The 26,639-nt window shown below is 46.1% G+C and overlaps 1 protein-coding gene and 1 pseudogene across 1 annotated transcript in view; both read right to left on the reverse strand.

Moving 5' to 3' along the window:
* Positions 1-11,745: 11,745 nt before the first annotated feature.
* LOC129037486 (uncharacterized) lies at positions 11,746-12,552 on the reverse strand (annotated as a pseudogene).
* Positions 11,746-26,639, reverse strand: part of LOC129037485 (probable palmitoyltransferase ZDHHC11B) — a 58,452-nt gene continuing 43,558 nt past the window's right edge. The window contains exons 17-18 of the mRNA XM_063665424.1: positions 17,182-17,245; positions 11,746-12,656 (exon numbers count right to left, since the gene is read on the reverse strand). Of these exons, the coding sequence (XP_063521494.1) occupies positions 17,201-17,245 (45 nt within the window). The 3' untranslated portion in view covers positions 11,746-12,656; positions 17,182-17,200. The remainder of the gene's footprint in view (positions 12,657-17,181; positions 17,246-26,639) is intronic.

A 26,639-nucleotide genomic window follows, 5' to 3' on the forward strand; every position in this document is an offset into this window, starting at 1 on the left:
GCCGACCGCCGGGTATCCGCTCAGCGCAGGGCGCGGCGGACCTGCGGGCCGTGGGAACCGCTGGGCAGCGGGCGGCGGGGCCCCTCACCTGGCTCTGGGGCCCCCCAGGGACGACCGGACCCCGATCTCTACGCCCCGCAGGACGCGCGTTGACTGTGCGGCAGGGGATGGATGAGCGCGGCCGCGGCCTCCTGGGGTGGGGTGGGTTGGCGGCGGGGCCTCGAGGACAGTGCGGGGCGACCCCCGACCGCGCCCAGTACTTAAAGGAGACGCAGACGGTGCAGGGAAGCGGCAGGGCCCGGCTGTGAGTGTGCTCGGACCCCAAGGCGGGGCGCAGCCTGGGGACTGGGCGCCCAGGTGGGGGCAGCGCGGCCGGGGGTGGACCTGAGCAGGGAGACGGGTCCGTGCCGGGCGCCGAGCGCAGCTGCCCGGCACGGGGCCGCCCTTCACGCGGGAGCGGAGGAGCAGAGCGCGCACCCCTGTCCCCGGCCTCAGCCTCCGTTCTCCCTGCAGGTCGCCCGTGTGCAGCGCCACCATCCCGGCCGCTCTTCTAATCTCGGCTTTCTCGGGGCACCTGCGGCCCCCTGCCCCTAGACAGGCTGTGCTGAGAGGGCTCATTCCGCCCTCACCGGCCCGGCCCTCCGCAGAAGTTGGCTCCGCACAAGGTTCCGGGGCCGAGATGACAGGGCGGTTCTGTGGTGCCGGGTGCTGGGGCTTGAGGGGCACAGGGGCCCCTGCCCTGGAGGAGGCCGAGGCGCAGCCCCCCAGGAGGAAGGGGTGCCTCTGGTGACTTCCAGCTGGACTGTGTCTGGTGCAGCTGAGCTCCTCCCCCAGCCCCCGCTCTGTCCCTGCACCAGGTGTCCAGCAGGCTCTGGAACCCGCAAAGGCAGAAGGGGAAGTTGGGGTGCTGGGTGCTGGGCAGGGGGTGCTGAGGCCTCGGAGCCCGGCGGCTTGGCCCCCACCCACCCCACGGTGGTCCCGCGCCCCACACTTCCTGTCCTCCCCTGTGGGTTTCTCTTTCCACTCAGTGCTGCCCAGAGATGGGCTTCTGTCTAATTCTTCTGAGAAATTCCGCACTCGCAGCGGGGAAGTCGGGAGACCCCTGAAGCTGTGCGGCGGCCACGCTGCGGCTCCTGCTTCCCTCCTGCTCGGGTGCGGGCTTGGCCGCCTTCTCGTCCCGCGGAGCCCGGAGCGCCTCCCACTCGGGCCGATCCTACTAACAGCATCAATGAAATAATGAAATAATCTCTCCTTGGTGTGTTCTGACTGTCCTATTAGGCACAAGGGGACTCTTCAGTGCATTTTTCAAACCTGTACAAACTCTCCTGACATAAATGCAGTGAGTTTACAATAAAATCGCAGTGGGAGGTAACGTCAGGCTTCAGAGGCAGACATGGTCCTGGAGCCTTTGGGAGGAGAGGAGAGGAGAGGAGAGACAGCGGGCGCGGGGCGGCGTCCAGGGGGCTGAGCGAGGTCTCGGCAGGAGGACAGAGCTGAGCCTTGGGCTGCCCTGGCCCCTGCGCAGGACACACAGTGACCAGGGCTGGGGTGGGCACCCTGCTTCTACCGTCGGGAGTCGGCGTGTTCATGGAGTCTGTTTCCTTGTCTGTGGATGAAATTTTGACTTGGGGTCACGGGTGTGTTATTTCCCAGCGACAGTCGGTTCAGTCAGCACTTACAAAATCACCAGAAACAGGGGCACAGGATCTTGCTCAGCAGGGAGAGGTGGATCCTGATTCGGGACTCCAGGCTCTTCACCTGGCCATGGCTGCCTGTCCAGTGCCCCTTCCTGGCCCCCAGCTCTTGCTCCACTGCCAGACCTGGACAGCCTCCATTTACCCTGCAGTTACTGAAAACCGACTCACAGCCAATGATGTGATCCACGCCAAGTGTCCCGTTATAAGATGTTTCCTGGGGCTCCTTAGAACATCACTACACATGGGTTGAACAACAGGGCTTTCCTCTTCTGGCTTAGGAGGCCAGAAGTCCGACATCAAGGCCTGTGCGCTCCGGAGGTTCCCACCTCTTCCAGCTTCTGTGGCTCCAGGCGGTCCTGGGCGGTGGCCACATGGCTGCACCCCTGCCCCTGTCCTCACGGGGCCTCCTCCCCGAGTTTGTGTCTGTCTCCTCCTTTGCTTATCAGGACACCTGTCACTGGATTTAAGGGCCACCAGGATAAGCTGGGATAATCTCAAAATCTTTAATTGAATTACAACTACAAAGATCCTATTTTAAAGTAAGGTCTTACTCTGAGGTTCTGGGTCGATGTGAATTTTTTGGGTGGGGGTCACTACCGCCCCAGCACCAATGCTTTTCCCAGCTCCACCTGTGGCACCGTGTCAGTAAGCAGGAGCGTTCACCGGGACGCCTGCCTGCGGCTGTTTCCACGGCTTTCTGCACAGGTTCTGTGTCCGCAGTTGGGAGCACCAGGCCAGGCAGCTGTCACATAGGAGGAGGACAGCTCTCAGGGACAAGCCCCTGCTGCCCGGCACCCGTGCCCACCCCTGCCTGGGTTTGGGGTTGGGTTTTGTAGGCAGAGGCTCAGGCTGACAGTGGAGGTTGGGAAGGGCAGACGCAGCATGGTGGGTAGCACTGGAAGCCCTGGGTGGAAGGGATGGCGGGAGACGCTGCGCCATCCAGGTCTGCAGTGGGGGACCAGGACAGGAGCCCAGGTCCATTGGGAGGCCCCATGCTGAAGATGGAGGCACGGGGAGCGAGTGGAGCAATGGACTCACGGGGACAGCAGCAGACATGAAAAGGCCTCCGAGGCCAAGTGTGGGGATGCCGGGTCCCAGCACTGAGGTGGGGCCGCTCCCACCAGGCCTGCAGCTGGACCTGTCAGGTGTCCACCCACCCCTGGCAGCTGAATGTCCTTTGATGGTCTATGGGCTGAGCAGCTTCTTTGGGCCCCGTGTGGGTGTGTCCCACAGCAGGTGAGCAGTCAGGTCCCCTTGAGAACCCCAACCAGCTCCTGTGTGGGCTCTGGGCTGGGGACAAGCTACAGCCTGGGTGCATGAGGTCAGAGGGGGTGGTCAGTGAAGTAACGACGTGCCTGCCTGGGTGTGGGGCCTGGGAAGGCTCATGGGGGTGTTGAAGCAGCTCCCACGGGTCCTTGGCAGCTTAGGTAAAATGTCTGCCGGGATGTGTGTGTGCACGTGTATGTGAGAGTGTGAGAGTGTGTGCAGATGCATGCGTGTGTTTGTGCATTCCTGTGTGTGAATGTGCACCTGTATGTGTGAGTATGCATGCCGGTGTATGTATGTTGGTATGTATTCAGCTGTGTATGTTCCGCTGTGTGTGTGTCTATTTCTGTGTTTCCGTGTGTTTGCACGAGTGTGTCTGCGTGTGCTTGGGTTTCTGTATGTGTGTGCATGTGTGTTTGCTCCTGTATATCCACGTGCTTGTGTCTGTGTGTTTGCGTGTGTGTGCATGTGTCTGTGTGCCTGCGTGTGCATGGGCCTGTGTCTGTGTGTGTGTGCATGTGTGTGTGTTTGCACCTGTGTGTGTGCACATGCCTGTGTGTGTTTGCGTGTGTATGTGTCTGTGTGCCTGCGTGTGCATGGGCGTGTGTCTGTGTGTGTGTGCATGTGTGTGTGTTTGCACCTGTGTGTGTGCACATGCCTGTGTGTGTTTGCGTGTGTGTGCATGTGTTTGTGTGCCTGTGTGTGCATGGGCCTGTGTCTGTGTGTGTGCATGTGTGTGCATGTGTGTGCCTGCGTGTGCATGGGCCTGTGTCTGTGTGTGTGTGCATGTGTGTGTGTTTGCACCTGTGTGTGTGCACATGCCTGTGTGTGTGTGCATGTGTCTGTGTGCCTGCGTGTGCATGGGCCTGTGTCTGTGTGTGTGTGCATGTGTGTGTGTTTGCACCTGTGTGTGTGCACATGCCTGTGTGTGTTTGCGTGTGTGTGCATGTGTCTGTGTGCCTGCGTGTGCATGGGCCTGTGTCTGTGTGTGTGTGCATGTGTGTGTGTTTGCACCTGTGTGTGTGCACATGCCTGTGTGTGTTTGCGTGTGTGTGCATGTGTCTGTGTGCCTGTGTGTGCATGGGCCTGTGTCTGTGTGTGTGCATGTGTGTGTGTTTGCACCTGTGTGTGTGCACATGCCTGTGTGTGTTTGCATGTGTGTGCATGTGTCTGTGTGCCTGCGTGTGCATGGGCCTGTGTCTGTGTGTGCATGTGTGTGTTTGCGTGTGTGTGCATGTGTCTGTGTGCCTGCGTGTGCATGGGCCTGTGTCTGTGTGTGTGCATGTGTGTGTGTTTGCACCTGTGTGTGCACATGCCTGTGTGTGTTTGCGTGTGTGTGCATGTGTCTGTGTGCCTGCGTGTGCACGTGCCTGTGTCTGTGTGTGTGCATGTGTGTGTTTGCACCTGTGTGTGCACATGCCTGTGTGTGTTTGCGTGTGTGTGCATGTGTCTGTGTGCCTGCGTGTGCACGTGCCTGTGTCTGTGTGTGTGTGCATGTGTGTGTGTTTGCACCTGTGTGTGTGCACATGCCTGTGTGTGTTTGGGCTGTGATTGCATCTGGTTATTTTGTTTAAAGAAGCCAAGTTCAATTTCAGGGTTGGAATTGCTGTGGAACATGGAATTCAAGTGCAGGTTCTGGGTCTTGCTGCCAGGGAGTGACTCTGGCTCCACTATCACACGCCTGTGATCCAGAGAATGGCAGCTGAGCCTTGTGGCCTCACTGTTGCCACTGGTCAGAGGCTGATGAGGAGGGGAAGCCAAATGGGGGGTGTTCAGCCCTAGGCTGAGCTGCTTGGAGCACATTCTTAATACGCCAGCCATCCCTACCTCAGTTCCACAGCTGATGTTAGGGAAGAAGCATGAGGGGACACGGCAACAGGACAGTGTGCTGAGCAGAAAAGATGTGGACAGGAGCCCATGCCTGGCAGAGACATGGAGGACCAGAAAGAGGATGGCATCACACAGCGGAGGGCTGCAGAGAAGGGAGGCACTTGTGTCTGCAATGGAGAGGACACACCCCTCTGGCAAGGGCAGGGGCTGAGGCCCTGGGTGTGGCTGTCAGAGGCAGTGGGCAATGAGCTCTGTAAAGCCGAGACGGCTCCAAGCAGACCACAAGGAGCCTGGTCAGCTTCTGTCCCTGTAACTGTTTTCCCCACTGCCGGAACTGGCTTCACTTGTTGAGTGGATGCCCTGCACTCAGCCCAGGACTAGATGGATTCACAGCCAGATTCTACCAAACATATGAAGAACTAATACCAATCCTTCTGAAACTATTCCAAGAAATCGAAGACGGGGGGATATCTCTCTAACTCATTCCATGAGGCCAGTATCACCCTCGGACCAAAACCAGACAAAGGCGCAACAAAAAAAGAAAACTCCAGATCAATATCCTTGTGAATATAGACGCAAAAATCCTCAACGAAATACCAGAAAATAGAACCCAACAGCACATCAAAAGGATAATACACCCAGATCAGGTGGGATTATCCCAGGGATGCAAATCAATAAATGTGACATATCACATGAACAGAATTAAGGATAAAAACCATATGATCATCTAAATAGATGCAGAAAAAGCATTTGATTCAATTCAGCCTCTCTTCATGATAAAAATTCTCAACAAATTAGGCATAGAAGGAACATGCATCAACATAATTAAAGCCTTATATGATAAATCCACAGCCAACATCAGACTTAACGGGGAAAAGTTCAAAGCATTCCCTCTAAGAACTGGTATAAGACACGGATGCCCACTTTCACCACTCTTATTCGACACAGTACTGAAAGTCCTGGCCACAGCAATCAGGCAAGAGAAAGAAATAAAGGGAATGCACATTGGAGAAGAAGGAGCCCAAACTATCCCTTTCTGTTGGTGAAATGATATTCTATATAGAAAACCCTGAAGACTTGTATGAGTCCATTTTCACACTGTTGGTAAAGACATGCCTGAGACTGGGTAATTTATAAACAAAAAGAGGTTTCATGGACTCACAGTTCCACATGGCTGGGGAGGCCTCATAGTCATGGTGGACGGCAAAAGGCAGATCTTACATGGCAGCAGGCAAGAGAGAGGATGAAAGCCAAGTAAAAGGGGTTTCCCCTTATAAAACCGTCAGGTCTCATGAGACTTATTCACTCCCATGAGAACAGGATGGTGAAAACTGCTCCCGTGATTCAATTGTCTCCTACCCAGTCCCTCCCACAACACATGGGAATTATGGGAGCTACAATTCAAGATGAGATTTGGGTGGGGACACAGCCAAACCGTATTGACCCCACCAAAAAACTCTTAGATTTAATAAACAAATTCAGTAGCATTTAAGGACACAAAATTAATGTACAGAAAACAATAGCATTCTTATATACAAATAACAATCTGGCCAAGAACAAAATCAGGAAGGCAATCTCATTTATTATAGCTACAAAAAATTACCTAGATATATATTTAACCAAGGAAGTGAAAGATCTTTATAAGGAGAACTACAACACACTGATGAAAGAAATCATACATGACACAAACAGAAAAGCATCCCATGCTCATGGATTGGAAGAATCAATATTGTTAAAAATTATCATACTGTTCAAAGCAATCTACAGACCCAACACAATCTCTATCAAATTGGAAAAAAAATCCTAAAATTCACATGGAACCCAAAAAGAGCCCAACTAGCCAAAGCAATCCAAAGCTAAAAGAACAAAGTTGCAAGCATCACATTACCTGACTTCAAATTATACTACAAGAGTATGGTAACCAAAACAGCATAGTAGTAGTACAAAAGTAGACATCTAGATTAATGGAACAGAATAGAGGACTCGGAAATCAAGGCACAAAGTCAATAAAAATATACACTGAGGAAATGACACCCTTTTCAATAAATGGTGCTGAGAAAACTGGATTGGCATATGCAGAAGAATGAAACTGGACCAATACCTCTCACCATATACAAAAGTTAACTCAAGAGGGATTGAAGACCTAAACATAAGACCAAAAACTATAAAAATCCTAGAAGAAAACTTAGGAAAAATTCTTCTGGACATTGGCCTAGGCAAAGAATTTATGAACAAGTCCTCAACAGCAATTGCAACAAAAACAAAAATAGACTAATGGAACTTAAACTAGAAACCCTCTGCACAGCAAAAGAAACTATCAACGGGGTAAATAGACAACCTGCAGAATGGGAAAATATTTGCAAACTATGCATCTGACAAAGGGCTAATATCCACAATCTATAAGGAACTCAAACCAAATAAGCCCACTAAAAAGTGGGCAAAGGATATGAACAGCCATTTTTACAAAGAAGACACAAAAGTGGTCAAAAAACATGAAAAAGTGCTCAACATCACTAATTATCAGAGAAAGGCAAATTAAAATCACAATGCGATACCATCTTAGACCAGTCAGAATGGCTATTATTAAAGTCTAAAAGTAAGAGATTTTAGTGAAGATGTGAGAAAGGGGAATGCTGAAGCACTGTTGGTGGGAATGTAAATCAGTGTAATCTTTCTGGAAAACAGTATGGAGATTTCTCAAAGAACTAAAAATACAACCACTATCTGGTTCAGCAACTCCACTACGCAGTATATACCCAAAGGGAAAGAATTAATTACAACGAAAACCACCTGCACTTGTATGTTTATCATAATACTATTCACAACAGAAAAGAAAATTGATCAACCTAAGCATCCATCAGTGGCAGGCTGCTTAAAGAAAATGTAGCATATATACACAAGGTAATACTACCCGTCCATAACAAAGAATGAAATCATATCTCTTGAGCAACATGGATAGAGGCCATTATCCTGAGTGAAATAACTCAGAAACAAAAAGTCAAATACCACATGTTCTCACATATAAGTGGGAGCTAAACAATGTATACACATGGACATATGGAGTGGAATAAGATGACACTGGACACTCCAAAAGGTGGGAGGGTGGAAGGGGGTGAGAGTTGAAAAATTACTTCTTCAGTACAATGTTCACTATTCAGGCGATGGGTACACTAAAAGCCCAGATGTCACCACTATGCAATACATGCATGGAAGAAATCTGCACTTCTACCCCTTACATCTATAAACATTTTAAAACTCTGTTCTTAAATAACTGCGTCTCAGAATAAGATTTTATCTTATCTGCATCCCCAAATAAGGCTTACCTAGGTGTGGATTTCTTCTTTTTATTTATGCAGCTCATCATAAGTCAACTCATCATATACCTGTGAATTCATATCTTTTGTCAGTTCTCTGAAATCCTCAGGAATATTTATAGGACTACAGAAATATCCAACACCAAAGAAGACAACAATTTTTGACATCCAATCAGAAATATTAGACACATAAACAAGTGGGAAAATAGCCATAAGGAGACAAATTAGTCTATAAAAACTGATCCAGAACGGCCATAAGGGCATTAAACAATATCAAAACTGTATTCCACATATTGTAAAAGTTAATTTGAGGCACAGAAGATATAACAACACTCTGGATCACTGTTCTAGAGGTGAAAGCTACAATGTATAAAATGAGAACTGCACCACATGGGATTAATGGCAGATTAGATATTAAAGAAGAAAAGATTATTCATTGTGAAACCATGGCAATATGAACTATCCAAAATGAAAACAAAAGAAAAGAGGATTTAAAAAAATTTAAGCCAAATTATCTGTGATCTGTGGGACAACTTCAAGTGGCTTAATATATGTTTAATTGAAGTCCCTGAAGGAGAGAAGAAAACATGAGGAATGAGGGTAGTGCATTAAAAAAGATGTTTGGAAAAATAATAACATTTTTTTCCCAAGTTCTATGTAAACTATAAACCTACAGATGCAAGAGGTTCAATGTACCTCAAGCACAAGTACCATTGAAGAAAATTACATCATGTCTCATTATAATCAAATCGCTCAATCCCAGTGATAAATAGAAATTCTAAAAGCAGACAGGAAAAATTGTGAGACAAAGTATGTAAAGGGGAACACTGGTCCAACCCATAGAAGTTATTTGAGACTTGTTGAGGCTAGTAAGCAGTGTTTTGGGCAATATTCCTTGTGTGCCTAAGGAAAATGCACATTTTCTATTAATAAATGAGCTTCCAGTTCCACAGATGTCCCATAATTCAAGCCTGTTAATGGTGTTGTCCAAATCTATGTTTTTATTATTTTAAAAATATGATTGACCTAACAGTAATTGAGAGTTGCATTGAAAACTTCCACAAGTGAGAGTGAATTTTTTAAAATTATTCCCTATGGGCTCTATCTGTGTTTGCTTTACACATTTTCCCTCAATAAATACATCTTTTTTGAAGTCCCATTAGTGTAGGATTGTTGCTGGTAAACTTGGCTTTGATTTATCTGAAAATATGATTAATTTGCTCTTTTTCCTAAAGATAGTGTTGCTGGGTACATAATTCCAGATCAAAAGTGTGTTGTTGTTTTTTTTAACACTTTGTGAATATTATTTATCTATCTACTGTTCTTATGATTAATCCATCTGCTGTCTAACTGCTTTTCTTCTGTGGATGATTTGTTGTTTCTTTCTGGTTTTTAAAGTTAGATTTTGTTTTGTGTTCCACCTTACCCTACAATGTATCTAGGCCTGGATTTCTTATTTTTATTCGTGCAGCTTGTCATGAATTACTCCTCACATACCTGTGAATTCAGATCTTTTGTCAGCAATTATTACCCAGGTTCAGGTATTTCTTTATAGCAATGCAAAAATGGGTTCATTCAGAAAATTGACACTGAGGAGCAGGACATTGCTATAAAGATACTGAAAATGTGGTAGCAGCTTTGGAACTGGGTAATGAGCAGAGGTTGGAAGACTTTGGAGGGCTCAGAAGAGGACAGAAAGATGAGGGAAAGTTTGGAACTTAGTGACTTATTAAGTGGTTGGAACCAAAATGCAGATAGAAATATGGATAATGAAGGCCAGGCTGACAAGGTCTCAGACGGAAACGAGGAAGTTATTGGGAACTGGAGCAAAGGTCACCCTTGTGTGCCTTAGCAAAGAGCTTGGCTGCATTGTATTCGTGTCCTAGTGATCTGTGGAAGTTTGAACTTAAGAATGGTAACCTAGGGTATCTGGCAGAAGATATTTCTAAGCAGCTAAACATTCAAGAGGTGGCATGGCTGCTTCTAACAACCCATGATCAGATATGAGAGCAAATGAATGACTTAAAGTTGGAATTTATACCTAAAAGGAAGCAGGGTGTAAAAGTTTGGAAAATTTGCAGCTTAGCCATGCGGTAGAGAAAGAAAAAAATGTTTTCAGGAGAGGAATCCAAACAGGCTGCAGAGCAACCACTTACTAGAGAGGTTTGCATGGCTAAAAGGGAGGCAAGTGCTAATATCCAAGACAATGGGAAAAAGACCTTGAAAACATTTCAAAGATCTTTGCAGCAGCCCCTCCCATCACAGACCCAGAGGCCTAGGAGAAAAGAATGGCTTAATGGGCCAGGACTAGGGTCCTGATGCCCTGTGCAGTCTTGGGACACTGGTCCCTGTATCCCAACTTCTTCAGCTACATTGGTGGTTCAACAGTCTCCAGGTACAGTGTGGACTGCTGCTCTAGAGGGTAAGCCTTGGTGGCTTCCAAGTGGTGTGAAATCCGCAGGAACACAGAACGAAGGGGCATTGGCAGCTTCCCCCTAGATTACAGAGGATGTGTGGGAAAAGCTGGGTGCCCAGGCAGAAGCCTGCTGCAGCAGCAGAGTCCTCACAGAGATACTCTATGAGGGCAATGCTGGGAGGAGATGTAGGGTTGGAGCCCCACACAGACTCCCCACCAGGGAACTGCCTAGTGGAGCTGTCAGCAGAGGGCTTCTGCCCTCCAGACCCCAGAATGTCTGATCTACTGGCAGCTTGCAACCTCAGCCTGGAAAAGCCACAAGTACTCAACTCTAACCCATGAGATAGGCTGCAGGGGCCACAACCTGCAAAGCCACAGGGGTGGAGCTGTACAAGGCCTTGGGAGCCCACGCCTCACACCAGTGTGCCTCATGGAGTCAGAGGAGATTATTTTGGAACTTTAAGGTTTAATGTCTGCCCTGCTGAGTTTCAGACTTGCTTGTGTCCTGTAGCCTCTTTCTTTTGGCCAATTTCTTCCTTTTGGAATAGGCATGTTTCCCAGTGCCTGTGCCATCATTGTATCCATTCTATCTGGGAAGCAAATCACTTGTTTTTGATCTCACAGGCTCATAGGTGGAAAGAACTCATCTCCAGATGAGACTTTGGACTTGGCATTTTTGACTGAGTTGATCCTGGAATGAGTTTAGACTTTCAAGGACTATTGAGAAGGGATGATTATATGTTGCAAGGTGAGCTGGACATGAGATCTGAGGGACCAGGGATGGAATGATATAGCTTGGAGGTTTGTCCCCTCCAAATCCCATGTTGAGATGTAATCCCCAGTGTTGGAGGTGGGGCCTGGTGGGAGGTGTTTGAATCACGGGAGCAGGTTCCTCATAAATAGTTTAGTGCCATCCCCTTGGTGATGAGTGAGTCCTTGCTCTGGTAGTTCACTTGAGATCTGGTCATTTAAAAATGTATGGCGCCCCCCAACCCCACCACTCTCGCTTGCTCCTGCTCTCACTACAGGATGTGTTGGCTCTCACCCCACCTTCGGCCATGACGGAAACTTCCTGAGGTCTCACCAGAAGCCAAGCAGATGCCAGCACCATGCTTCCTGTACAGCCTGCACAACTGTGAGTCAGTTTAACCTATGTTTTTAAATAAATTACCCAGCCTCAGGTATTTCTTTACAGAAACACAAAAACAGCCCAATGCACACAGTAAATTATAGATATATTTGGAAAACTGATTATCTTTTAAAATATGACTACTAAACAGACTAAAAGGCAGAGTTCATTAAAATACAGAGGATGCCTCTGGTTCTCTGGTATTGACTCATTTTGTCTACTAAGATAAGAAGTCTGGGCTAGGCTGAAAAACTCAGAATCCAGGTCTGGGGTTTCCAGGTACTATGCTCCCATTTCCCAGTACTGTGCTCCCATTTCCCAGTACTGTGCTCCCAATTCTCAGTACTGTGCTCCCATTTCCCAGTACTATGGGCTCCCCCTTCCCAGTACTGTGCTCCCATTTCCCAGTGCTGTGAGCTCCCATTTCACAGTACCGTGCTCCCATTTCCCAGTCCTGTGCTCCCATTTCCCAGCGCTGTGTACTCCTCTTTCCCAGTACTGTGCTCCCATTCCCCAATACTCTGTGGTCCCATTCCCCAGTACTCTGTACTCCCATTTCCCAGTGCTGTGCTCCCATTTCCCAGTACTGTGCTCCCATTTCTCAGTACTGTGCTCACAGGTGTGAGCCAACATGCCCAGCCCATCAGCTCTTCTTAAGCAGCAAGAGGCCCTACAGTGGGCTGGCTGGCTGGACAGCACAGTTAAGCAGGTGGCTGCATCCTCTGCAGTTGCTGGCAGCCCATCATCCTGGAGATGGAAACCCTCCTGCAAGGCTGGTTCTTCTTTGGGTGTGATGAAGATGATGACAGAGATGGATGCTGGGCTCTGAGGGTCCTGGTTCCTTCGAAGGACATCCAGGGGCCTCTGAGATGATGGGCTCTGGTTGCTGGCCTGTAGCATGGGTAGGAGCAGGAAGCTTTGCAAAGTAGACTCTACAGGCAGGACCTTGATGGAGGGGTGGGGTTTCAGGGTGGAAGACCTGGATCACAGGGGCACCTCAGCTCCTGCAGGACAAAACAAAGTCACTCTTTGAGCAGCCACCAGGGAGGGAGCTCAGCTCTACTTGGGATGGAAACCCACCGGTGGCTTTTACCCCACCCTCTTGCCTGGAGAGGCAGGGCTGCTTTCTGGGCAGATCATCAGCTTGGCTTAGACACAGAGCCCCACTCCCAGCTGGGTCTAGTGAGAGTCCTCCTGAGCCAGGCTCCTGCCCTCCCCATCCTTCCAGAAAGCTTAGAGATGAGGACATCACCGACAGAGGCCATTTTCTGTTCTTCTTCTTGGGAAATACATCTTTTTGAAAGATAACCCGTCTTTTATCACTAGATATTTTAAAAAATATTTTCTGTGGCCGGGCATGGTGGCTCACGCCTGTAATCCCAGCACTTTGGGAGGCCGAGGCGGGTGGATCACGAGGTCAGGAAATCAAGACCTTCCTGGCTAATACGATGAAACCCCGTCTCTACTAAAAATACAAAAAATTAGCCGGGTGTGGTGGCGGGCACCTGTAGTCCCAGCTACTTGGGAGGCTGAGGCAGGACAATGTCATGAACTCGGGAGGCAGAGCTTGCAGTGAGCCAAGATTGGGCCACTGCACTCCAGCCTGGGTGACAGAGCGAGACTCCGTCTAAATATATATGTATATTCTTTGTTTATGGCATTTATCAATTGAATTATGTTGTGTCTAGAATTTTATTTCCCCTTCTTGGATTCACTGGGCTTTATGAATCTGTGAGTTGGTGTCTTCTAACAATGTTGGCAAATTCTCAGCCAAATCTCCTTAAATACGACCTCTTCCCAATTTTCTCTCTTTTCTCTTTCTGGGACTCTAAACATAACATAGCCTTCAAACTGTATTCTCATTAATTTTTTTCACATTTTGCATTTTTGTCACTTTGTATCTATTTCAGTAATTTGTTCATCTCTAGATTCGAGTTCTCTAATACACTTTTCAACTGTGTCTAATTTGTTGTTAAATCCATCCACTTTAAAAAATATCAGTGATATTTCTCATTTCTATAAGTTTTATTTGGTATTTTTCCAAATCTGCTTTGTAATTTAAAAAATAGTTTTCTGTTCTCTTCACGTATTTCTGACTTTGTGTTTTCTTTCTTTATGTTTTGGTCTGCCAAATTCAATATCTGAAATATTTATGTGTCTGTTTCTACTATGGTTTCTGCTGCTTCTCACTCATAGTGCTTTATTTTCACGTGTGGTGGGTTGTTTTTCATTGAGAATTGCTTCTTTGCTTTGTAGTTTTATTTGTGAGAAATCTTTGAGGTTTAGGATGAAGGTTTGTTACTCAGAAGGAACTATGCTCGGCCCCTGGGAATGACCAGTTCAGAATCACTCTCTGTTAAATTCTCAGCTTGGGGACTTTTGGTCACCCACCTCGCACAAAGTTAGGGAGAACCTGTTGCTCCAAATACTCGGCAGTGATTTTTCTCTTTTTCTTACAGCTCTAGGGCTTGAGATGACTGATCCCTCCTGATTCCTTTGCGGGTGGAGAAGTGAGTTGCTTCTAGTTTGCCACTGCAATGAGAGTACCACCCTCTGGGGGTCCTAACTTTAAGAGATTACTGATTGGCTTGCCATTTTGGCAGTGCTCTCAGCTTGATCTTCCCTTTCTACCTCTTGTAAAGCTGAAAATGAAGTTCACCAGGTTTCCCAAATGCCCTCAGGGCAAGGGCCAGCTGCACTCCCCACTAGATTTCTCTTTGGGTTCCTCTGTGCCTTCAACCCTGGCCTGAGAATTCCTTATGTCTCCTCAGTTCATTAATCCCTTTAAGAATACTTACACTCGCACTCACAGGGACACGGACACGCATGCATGTGCACACACACATCCTTAACTTGCTCAGTTTCAGAGCATTGTCCGATTCTCGTAAGTAACTTGCCACATGACTAGAACCTCCGGCTTCATTTCACTCCTTTCTTTCCCCTCCCTTTTCCCTTTATGCCATCAGTCTGTATTCCACGATCTGTAAAATCTACCTTAAGTCCTTTCTGGGATTATGTAAAAATCAGACAACTATCCTAGCCACCATCTCCTTTTCTAGAGATAGGAGTGACTGACTCCTACACCACAGGCACTTTGGAAGGGTAAGGTGTAATACTGAAGAAGTGTTTCGTGTGGTCTACAGTAATTCACAACTGTAAGACGTTATCACAGTAAACATTTGCTGTTTAAAACCTTAGTGGTGAATATTTTTTTTTTGAATGAGGCTAAATCATTTCAAAAGCACTCTAGGAAGACCAGATGCCTTTGAAATGATTTAGCCTCATTCAAAAATAATGCAAATGATAAAGAACATGCAAATGATAAAGAATGCAAATGATAAAGAATGTGACCTGAAATTATCTGCAACTTCAGCAGACAAGCTGTGGTTGGCTGAGTTTGGGCTTCTACAAAACACACTGAACCATCTTGTTTCAATCACTAATCAAGCTCTGCCATGGGAGCTTGCTCTTTGCTATGGTTTGACCATCTGACCCTTCCAAACCTTATGTTGAAATTTGATCTCCAGTGTTGGAGATGGGGCCTCATAGGATGTGTTTACGTCATGGAGGTGGACCCCTAATGAACAGATTAATGCCCTCCCTCTGAAGGGAGTGAGTTCATGCTCTAGTAGTTCTTGCTCTGACCAACCCATGAGACCTTGTTGTTCAAAAGGGCCTGGGGCCTCCTCCAGCCCTTTGCCTCCTCTCTCTCCATGTGATCTCTGCACATGTCAGCTCCCTTCCCCTTCTGCTGTTAGTGCAAGAAGGCTGAGACCCTCACCACATGCAGAGCTCAATCTTCAACTTTTCAGCCATCAGAATCATAAGCCAAACACGATTTTTCTTTATAAATTGCCCAGGTTCAAGTATTTCTTTGTAGTAACACCAAAGGACTAAGACATCCCTTGTGTCCATCACTGTTAGTCACTGTTGCTCACGGAAGGGAGTCCACAGCTCCATTTGATGCTCACATGGAAGGATGTCCACAGAAGCTGTCAGTTGTTTGCAGATTATTTGCAAGTTGACGCTTCACCCAAGTGTCCAGCTCCACTTCTCGGGCTCTGCTACTCCTCAGCCGTTTCACTGTTGCACACAAAGGAAATGGTGGAAGCAGCACGTAGACTCAGGCGCTGTTCTGTAGACATTCTACATGAGCTCAAGTTGTAGCTTCTTAAGTTTGTCCTCCATATCACTGAGACAATTTTTTACAGCACCAATTCTTCTTTCCTTGAAAGATTTTAATTTTGCAACTTCATGGTCCGTTTCTTGCAATCTTTCCATATCTCATTCATCTCCCCTTTAATCTCAGTGGATTTGTCTTCTCATCTCAACTTGTCTCCAATTATGAGTTTGACTCCTGCCTCATTAAGACCCTGTGCTATGCATCTCAAACACTTTTTTTTTCTAGAGAACAATTTTCACAGGTTTGCTGTCTCTCTGGGCTTTCACGGTGATGTCTATTCCCAGTTCTGCAAAATTTTCACAGGATATACACAGAACCATGAGTCCTGCTCTCTTGTCCTCTAGGGTGCTGGTCAGGACTGTGCTGCTGGGAGACCTTCAGCTTCCTCAGGGCTCTATGGCACCCAGACGGCTGTGGGAAGCTGCCTGGAGCACAGGAACTCTGAGGATATCAGGGCTTTTGATGTTTTGCCCAATCATTGGGCTTTTCTTGTATGGATCTTGCCTTTCAGGATACAGTGTGCCCTATACCCTTTTCCTGTCCAGCCAGCTTTTGGGAGGTGCCTCTCTGAAGCATTGTGAGAAGGCAGGTACTCAATGGTAGAGTTCAGGGTGGAAAGGAGCTTGCTTTGCCTTGGAAAGCCAAGGTAACACCTTAGAGAAAGTGTTGCAGTCTCATTTTAAGGTATAATCATGTCTCACATTTCTTAGCTGAGGGGATATAGTAGTGGAGGGAGAGCATGCCCCTCTGTTTTCAAGTGCTCAGTCTTCCTATTCTGATGGCAGAGCATGTCTGGATGGTTTGCCAACTCATGTGTGGGCCTGATAACAAATTCCTTTAGCCTTCTAGTGAGTAAACTTTCCCCCGATTCTGGAAGTAAATGATCATTTGTTTCACAGTTAAATTTCACTGCATTCTATGGATGGTCCTAAATGTTTGAGCAGAAAGCAGGGATAGGTAGGGTCAGAGGCATCTAATCAGAAACCATCTCAAAATGGCAGGTGTTCATTATTTAAAGTTCTTAGATCAGTACAATTGGGTGAAAATAATTCTTAGTTTAGACTTAAAGGCAAGTATGGAAATGAGCAGTGTACAATCTATACATTGTTTACTGCCTAGAAAATAAAGATGAACTGATACTCTCACAGCTCGGCTGCCATGCACTACTTCTGAAGATGGACACACGGTTCCTGTTCTGGGGTTACTGTTGACATCAAGAGACAAGGAAACGACAAGCAGCCCAGCCCTTGAGTTTGCATTGGTCATTTTTTAAAGAAGGTATTTCACCCTCTAGAGAACCAAACTTGGGTAGATTTCAACATGACCCGCACTACCACGTATCTTACCTGAATCTCAGTCTTCCTTTCAGCACTGTCGGTTTTCATGGGCTCTGTTGTTTCTTGTTGCAGCCTGTTTGCAATATTCAGAAAGAGAAACAACAGAGAACGCATGATGTAATACTTGTTATACTGCCAAAGCGCACAAAACGTGTAAACAAGAGTACATTTTAGAGATTAGCTTGTGACGTGGGCAATCACTTCACCTCTCTGAGTTTCAGAGCCTTCATTTTTGTGAAGATAGTAATATGACCGCACTGCTGAAAGAATGTTGCTTTTTTCTTCTGCATGTGTGCTGATATAGAGACAAAGAGTGCTTTCCCTGAGAAATAAGAGGGTCTTGTGGTAGCCAAGGAGGCTCGTTTGGATTTCCAGCATGAAAAGTGGGGAAATGTGGGGCCCACAGGAGGTCAGCTCATGCCTGGTACCTTCTTCTCACAACTCTTGCTTGATTGTGGTGAGTTCTGGCTATCAGGGAGCCGTAAGTGTTTTTATAACCACATCTTGAGTACAGGTGTTTTGTTCTCTGCCCTGATGCTACACTAGCCCAGCCAGCCAATGACTTGATTGTTTATGCATGCTGGCCAGCTGGCAGGAGAAGTGACCGTGTTGCTGCCCAGACTTTCCAGAGGGTTGGAGATCCGGCTTAACTTGCAACGCTGAATGTGTCAGGAATTAGAGACCAGAAATGCACAAAATTTTGCTTTGAAAGGTTTTGAAAGACCCACAAGCAAAAAAGTCACTAGGAGACTTCTAGATCAAAACAGCATATCCATCACATGCTATAGTCTCCCTTCTCTGATCCAATCCTTAAAAATTATAATCAGGATATAAACGGATCCATAAATGAGTAAGAACAAGACATCAAAGAAAAGCAAGAGGGAAACCTTTGTTGGATCAGAAATGATGACTCCTAGAAGGAAAGCATGCAAATGGGAGCCGATGCAGAAGGCCATGGTCAGGAGTGTGCTGCAGAACCTGGAAGAGGCCCCCAGGAATCACCACAGAGGAGCAGTGGATGCTCAGCTGGGCAGGGCTCCTGATGGGGTGGTGAGCTGGGGGACTTGCAGGCTGAGCAGCCAGGCACTGACTGCTGCTGCAAAACTTCCCAAACCACAGGCAACAACAGGAGTGTCTGCCACCAGATTATTGCAGGGGGAGCAGTAGTCTTGGTAGACACAGGAAAGTGCAAGGAAAAAATGCACACAAGGAAGTGACAGGACTCAGTAAGCAAAGGAGAGCTGAGGGATCACCAAGCGAATCCAAAAATTACTGAGAATAAAGAGAAAATAAAATATTAATTTCAAATGAAAATAAAAGCATGACAAAGTATGGTAGGTGAAATGGTGGAGGATTGTGACACACAGGTTGCTGGGGAAGAATGTAGATAACTGTGTTGTAAAAGTGTGTTCAAGTATGTATATAAAAAAGCAGAGGAAGTTTATCCAAGGACAAAATGGTATTGTAGAAAGCTATAGAGGCTGGTCCTTCCACTGGAACAACCATTGAGCTATAAAGAGCAATTGCAATGAATTATTTGGAAACTCTGGAACCTGGTCAGACATGTATGGGAGAGTGCTTGAAGAAAGGAGAAGCTGGGCCGGGTGTGGTGGCTCACACCTGTAATCCCAGCACTTTGGGAGGCCGAGGTGGGTGGATCATGAGGTCAGGAGATCGAGACCATCCTGGCTAACATGGTGAAACTCCATCTCTACTAAAAATACAAACATACAACAAAAAAAATGCTGAATGTGGTGGCGAGTGCCTGTAGTCCCAGTTACTCGGGAGGCTGAGGCAGGAGAATGGTGTGAACCTGGGAGGTGGAGCTTGCAGTGAGCGGAGATTGTGCCACTGCACTCTAGCCTGGGCGACAGAGCAAGACTCTGTCTCAAAAAAAAAAAAAAAAAAAACAGGAGAAGCTGCTGGTCTTTCGTGAATGGTGTACATGAGCCAGCTACCGCCTCGATTTCTTAGTCTTCCTGTGGCTATAAGGGCAGCAACCTACATTCTTGGAACCGCTGGCTGATGTCAGAGTGAGCATCAGGGACCTTGTCCTCAATAAATTTCAGGTGGTACATTTTGGTTAGTCTGGTGGTGCCCTGAAGGATCAATACAGAGGCTTGCCTTGGTTTTGATCCACTTGGCAGCAGTGGCTTCCTCCAGCAGCATCCATTGGAAGATTTAAAGAGACAGATATTCTCCCTTGTTTGTAGCTAGATATTTGAGGAAATCTTTGATAGTTCACTAACTGGTCATAGAGATAAAGGAAGAGCAACTTCAGTGACAAGAAATACACATTTTGCAAAACTAGTTTGAAAAGGGCACAAACTGATGGTTCCAGCCTTTAACAAGAGAAAATTCATAGTCCCAGAGGAGGAGAAGCACTTGCTTTTTAGAGTTACCACATTATGATACACAGAATATCCAGTTTTTAACAAAAAATTATAGAACATATAAAGAAAAAGAATAATATGGGCCACTCACAGGAGAAAAAGACTTGGCATAAACTATGTCTGTGAAAGCTCAGACATTGGAATTACTAGTCAAAGACATTAAATCAGCTGTCTTAAATATGCTCAGTGAACTAAAGGAAGACACTGACAATTAAATAAAGTAGGAAAGTTACATATGAGCAAATTAGATTATTAATAGAGATCGAAATTATATATTTTTTTAAAACCAAAAAGAAACTGGAGCTGGAAAGTACATAACTGAAAGAAAAAGTTCATTAGAAGAATTCAACAGATTTGAACAAGCAGAAGAAAAGATCAGCTAACTTGAAGACAACCGAAATTATCCAGTCTGAGGACCAGAAAAAAAAAAAAAAGAATGAAGGAAGATGAACAGAGCTTGAAGGATTTGTTAGACACCATCAAGGGTACCAACATATGCAACATAGGAGTCTCCAAAGGAGAAGAGAAAAGGAAAGAGGCAGAAAAAATACAGTGTTCCCCCATTATCAGCAGTTGTGTTTTCTGCACTTTCAGTTACCTCTGGGCAACCACAGTCCAATAATATTAAATGGAAATAAACAATTCACAAGTTTTAAATTGTGTGTAGTTCTGAGTAGCATGATGAAATGTCATTCTGCCCTGCTGTGCCCATCCAGGACATGAATCATCCTTTTGTCCAGCGTATCTATGCTGTATACACTATCTGCCCATTAATGTACAGGAAAAAACATAGTGTATACAGGGTTTGGTACTATCTACAGTTTCAGATACTTACTGGCAGTCTTGGAACGTATCCCCCACAGATAATGGGGGAGCAGGAGACTACTCTATTTAAAGAAATAATGGCTGAAAACTTTCCAAATCTAATTAAAGAAATGAATCTACACATCCAAGGAGCTCCATGAATTCCAAGCAGGCTATACACCAAAAGATCTACGCCAAGACACATTACAGTTAGATTGTCAAGACATAGACAATGAGAGAATTTTGAAGGCAGGCAGAGAGAAGTGACTAACCAGAATCAAGAGATCCTCAACAAAATTATCAGGTGATTTCTCATTAGAAACTAAGGAGGCTCAAAGGCAGTGGGGTGACATATTTAAATGCCCTGGAAGGGGGAAAATACCTGTCAACCAAGAGTTCTATATGTGACAAATCTATCCTTCCAGAATAAAGCAATAACTAAGACATTCTCAGATAGACAAAAATTGAGGGAATTCATTATCAGTAGACCTACCCTAAAAGAAATGTTAAAGAAATTATTTAGTCTTAAATGAAGAGACACTAGACAGTAACTCAAAACCATACAAAGAAATAAAGAACATTGGTAAAGAAATAAAGAACATAGGTAAATATACAAGTCAATAATATTGTACTTTTGGTTTGTAACTCTTTTTTTCTATATAATTTGAAAGCCAAATTCATAATACAATAATTATAAATATTGTTAATGGGTGCACACTGTATAAAGATGTAATCAATGACAACAGCAATATAAAGGGTGAGGGATTGAGATGGATAAAAGCAGTGTTTGTGTACTATTGAAACTAAGTTGGGGCTGACTGTAGTGGCTTACTCCTGTAATCCCAGCCTTTGGGAGGCTAAAGTGGGAGGATCTTGTGAGACCAGGAGTTCAAGTCCAGCCTGGCAACATAGTGATACCCCATTTCCACAAAAGATAATTTAAAATTAGCCAAGTGTGGTGATGTGTGCCTGTAGTCCCGGTTACTTGGAAGGTTGAGGTGGAAAGATTGCTTGAGCCCAGGAGTAGGAAGTTGCAGTGAGTTATGACTGCGTACTCCAGCCTGGGCAACAGAGTGAGTCCTGTCTCAAAAAAAAATCTAAGTTGGTATTCAAACTAGGGTGTTATAAGTTTAAGACATTAATTATTATCCCCAATGTAACCACTAGGAAGATAATTAGAAAATGTACAAAAAATAAAGAACAAAGGGATCAAAATGGAACATTACAAACATTCAACTAAAGATATTTTAAATGGGCAGGAATTGAGAAATAAAAATATATATGATATAGACAATGCAAAAAGCTAAATAGCAAAAGTGAATCATTTCTTATCAGTAATTACTTTAAACTATATACATATATATATATATATATATATACACACACACACACACACAGATAGATAGATTGAACTTTTTAATTAAAAGTCAGAGATTGGCAGATTGGATTTTTAAAAAGCTGAAGTGCCTGTGGACAAAGATGCTGAGTTAAAGGAGATTGTCTTCCTTACTGAGTAACAGAGAAGCTCCCGGGCCACAAGATATGGAGGGTCCCAGGGGCAAGGGTGAGGAGCGAGGATGGGGGTGGGATGTGAGGTTAAGCACAAGGGTTGTAGCTAAGTGTCCATATATGGAACATGTTGCTGACCCCACACAGCAAGCAGCTAGCCTCTGCCACCCCACAGGAGATAAGAAGGGTCTGACGTCAGGACACCAGAGGTGTGGCAGGTGGGAGAATGGGGGAGGTGCTGGAAAGGAAAGAGTGGGGCTAGTGACCATAATACTGAATAACTAGAGCCTTTCGTGGGAGAGGGAGTACTTACGTCTCAGAACTTACTAAGCTATGGGAAGTAAGATGATAAGAAATTAGTGCAGGGATAGACAAACTGATGAGTGGAATTGACTAGACAGCCCAGAAATCGACTCAAATACGTGCATAAATGGAATTCAGGACAGAAGCAGCTTTTTAAGCCAGTGGGGAGAGGACCTACTCAATGAATGGAGCTGGAAACAATACAAATCCGTAGAGGAAAGAATGAAGTTAGATCTCTACCTCACACCATACACTGAAATCAACCAAAGATAAAGACTTGGCTCTCAAAATCAAAACTGAAAACCCTTAGTAGAAATAATAGATGGCTATCTTTTGGATATTTTGGTGGAAAGATTCATTAATCAAGAACAAAAAGCATTATTTATACAATATGTATAAACATGACTATATTGTCATGCATGATCTGGTTTCTAGAATGGTATATTAAATTAAACATGGAGTTAAGCTGCACATGGACAGACTCTATCTGTAATTCACCCAACTGACAAAAGGTTTGTATAAAGAATATATAAAAACTCATATAAATCAATAAGAAAAGCACAAAGAGTCCAATGGAAAAATGGACTAGGGACATGAGCAAGTGCTTCATGGAAGAGAAAACTCATATGGCTCACATGTGTTCAGATTCATTAATAATGAAGGAAATACTGAAGTAGGCCACAATAAGCCACCAGTTCACACTACTCAACTGTCAATTCCAAGTGTTGGAGAGGACACGAAGCAATAGGAATTCTTATACCCTGCTGTGAGAGTGTAACATGTGCAACACCTTTAAAAAACTGTGGCCTTATCTCTGAGAGCTGGACATTCTAGCAATTGCACCACTAGGAATAGCCTCAGGAGAAATGGTTGCACCTGTACAACAGGAGATCTGTCAAGATCGAGCAGCACAGCTGGGTAGCAAAAAACTGGAAGCCATCTCCATGCCCAACCATACCAGAGGGGTAATTAAGTGTGGTACAGGGTGGAACAGCCACAGAAGCAAACGCAAACAGACTACAGCAACACACAATATGGACAGACCTTGGCAATTTAGTACTAAGTGAAAAAAGTGATTCCCCAAAGATTTCAGATACTACATACACACAATGTCCTTTCTGTTAAAAAAAGAAAAAAGAAAAAGTAACCAATGTATTGCACGTACGTATGTACTCTTTAGGAATATACATCTATATCTATATAGATATCTAAGGAACAAAATTTGAAGGAAAGCAAGACAATGAAGAACATGAGCGGGGTGCAAGGACTTGGAATGGGGGCCCCGTTAGCAGACAAAGACGATGTCAGACTCTGCTTTTGTTGTTGGTGCTTCCTCCGCTATCATAAATAAACAAAATACGGAGTCAATGAACGAAGCAGGTCACTCACAGATCAAGGATGAATCTGTTCCCACCGAGGATTGGGATTCGTGTGACTCTGGGCACCTGGGATCCAAAACAAGGGGAAAGAGGCAACCAGCATTCACTGGGCATCCCAAAGCCAGACCCTGGGCAGTGACGTTCACAACTCCAGGAGCTCACACACAACCTTCTTGGGAAGAGATACTAATATCCCCCATTTCCTTGTGAGGAATAGGGGCTCAGAGTGGTTTAAAAACTTATGAGGTTATAGAACCAGCAGCATCTCCACACTGGCCCCAAACCAAGGTCTGTCTGATGCCAAAGTCTAAATGCAGGTTACGATGCCAATTAGTTTCGGATCGCTCTGCTAAGAGGAGCTTTGGATTCCTGTGAAGAGTGAGAGAGGTGGGCCTGGGATGCCTCTGGGGGATATCAGAGCAACAGGATCAGACGCAGGTCCTGGACTGAGCCTGCAGCTAAGAGAAGGCCACAGGCCGGGTCTGGGTGCAGGCCAGTCCCCATCAGACTCTCAGTGACTGTGGCCACTGGGGTTAAGGGCCAGGGTGTGACCTTCCATGGTCAGAATGGGGCTCTCCTAAGTGGACTGAAAGACAAACCCGAGATCTTCAGGTGGGTCCTTCTGAATCTCTGGTGCCACAGAAGGAAAACTGGGCACTGCAGCCCGATGGGGATGGGAGGGGTCAAGTTGTGCAGCCTCCCTCTCGCTGTGCAGCCTCTTGGGAGGGAGCACGCAGGACATCTGAGAGGACCTGCTCCCTTAGCCTTAGACCCTTTGCTGGCTGTATGAGTGCTCAGCTCTCAGTGCAGAGAGACAGCCCTATGGTAGCTGCATCTGCCCTTCTCTCCTCTCCTAGCTCCTCTGCTCTGCCCGAGCTGCCCTCTGGGTGTGGGTTCAGACCTGTCCTCACATCCTGTGCTGTGTCCTCAGTGCTCCCAGCCATGCCCCACTTCCAGGCTCCCTCACTCAGTTCCCCTTGGACGTCTGCATGTGTCTCCAACACACTTACATGTTCCATCTTTTTATTTACTTATTTTGAGACGTAGTCTCACTCTGTCACCCAGGCTGGAGTGCAGTGGCATGATCTTGGCTCACTGCAACCTTCATCTCCCAGGTTCAAGCGATTCTCCTGCCTCAGCCTCCTGAGTAACGGGATTACAGACGCATGCCACCAAACCCAGCTAATTTTTTTTTTTTTTTTTTTTTTTTTTGAGACAGAGTCTTGCTCTGTCGCCCAGGCTGGAGTGCAGTGGCACAATCTCGGCTCACTGCAAGCTCTGCCTCCTGGGTTCACACCATTCTCCTGCCTCAGCCTCCCAAGAAGCTCGGAGTACAGGTGCCTGCCACTACACCTGGCTAATCCTTTTGTATTTTTAGTACAGACAGGGTTTCACCGTGTTAGCCAGGACAGTACCTCAATCTCCTGACCTCTTGATCTGCTGCCTTGGCCTCCCCACATGCTCCATCTTTTGACCATCAGTTACACACACACACACGCACACTATTTATTCCTCACCTGTCTCCTATATGCACAGTTTCCCAACATTTTATTAAAATTTCAAACCTAAACAAGACTGGAAAAGGCTTTACAAAAAAATAAAAAACAAACAAAACCTGAACCCAGCACCTGCAAGCGACCAGGGCTAATGTTTGTCCTCTGCCCCATGACATAACTGTCTGCCCATCGCTCTGGTCTGCCGCATTTCAGACTGGTTGCAGACATCTGCACACCTCGCTGAGATGCACACATGACACTTCTGGCAATGCAGCACCTATTTTTGTGTTCTGTCTGCTTCCGTCACACACACACATATGTGTTTCATAATTGAAAATATTTTCTGTCCCTGACTTTTTCTTCTATCCCACACCCGCGTTTGTTGCTGTTGGAGCAGCACCCTTCAGGACCCTTCCTGTAGATGGTGTGCCTGTGTCCCCCAGATTCACAGGCTGAAGTCCTAACTCCAGCGTTGTGTGTCATAAAGCGGAGCCTTTGGTGTCAGCTCCCGAATGTGGGACCCGGATGACAGGATTTGTGAGTGCCTTCAGAACAGGCATGTGAGTCAGATCTCACTCTCCACTCCCTGCTATGTGAGGACAACCAGAGGAGGCCATTGGAGAACCAGGAGGGGGCTCTCACCAGACACCCGATCTGCCAGTGTCTTGAGCTGGGACTTCCCAGGCTCTGGAATGGTGAGAAATACATGTTTGTTGCCTAAGCCCCCGGTGTGTGGTATTTCTGTTGAAGCAGGCTGAACAGACTAAAACACCTATGAATGCTCACAATTAGTCAAACAAGCAACTCGGAATATTGTTGTAACCTCCGCTGTGGAGGAAGACTCTGTGCTGCTCACTGGAGGGAAGAGGCCAGTGGCTTTAGGGATACCCCAGATGACGAGGTCCTTTCTAGATGCCAAACAGTGGCGGGGCTCAGGCTCAAGCCCTGGGAGGGAGACAGGAGCTCTTCATGATCCCCTCTTCTAGGAAGCTCAGGAGGAAGGAAAGACCATGTGTCAGCAAAGCAGGGTCTCGCTTTGGGGAGGAGCTCACAACAGGCCATTAAGGCTCCAAAGTTCCGGACAAGCACCACTACCGTGGTTTCTGCTTGTCAGCAGATCCCAGGAACAGGCAGCTCCTGGTAGGTTGTGTGAGTGCTAGGAGTGTGCTACACAACAGACACCACCTGGGCATGACGCTCACATGGAAAGCACCCTGGATGCTTGGTAGGGGGATGATGCAAAGGAACAGCTCCAGACTCCACTGGAAAATTAATACAAGCCACTGAATGAGGTGCTGGGGATTAGGGTCTTCACATGGGAAATCCTGCTCCCTGTTCCCACTTTCATTCCAGCTGGTCAGCTACATCCACCCATTCCCTTCGACATCCCACAGCAAACACGCAGACCAGAATACCCCCCATAAGTTTGTCTAATATCCACCACTAGACATACCATAAATTCCTACACATTTCCCACAAAATAGACCTGTGATTAGCAACATCACACCTCACAGGCACTTAATGAATGGACTTTCCCCCTGTGGCAAAGCATGACATGATTTAAACAAAGTCCCTGATCGCTA

This window comes from Pongo pygmaeus, chromosome 4 (genome assembly GCF_028885625.2).
Source record: "Pongo pygmaeus isolate AG05252 chromosome 4, NHGRI_mPonPyg2-v2.0_pri, whole genome shotgun sequence".
Lineage (NCBI taxonomy): Eukaryota > Metazoa > Chordata > Mammalia > Primates > Hominidae > Pongo > Pongo pygmaeus.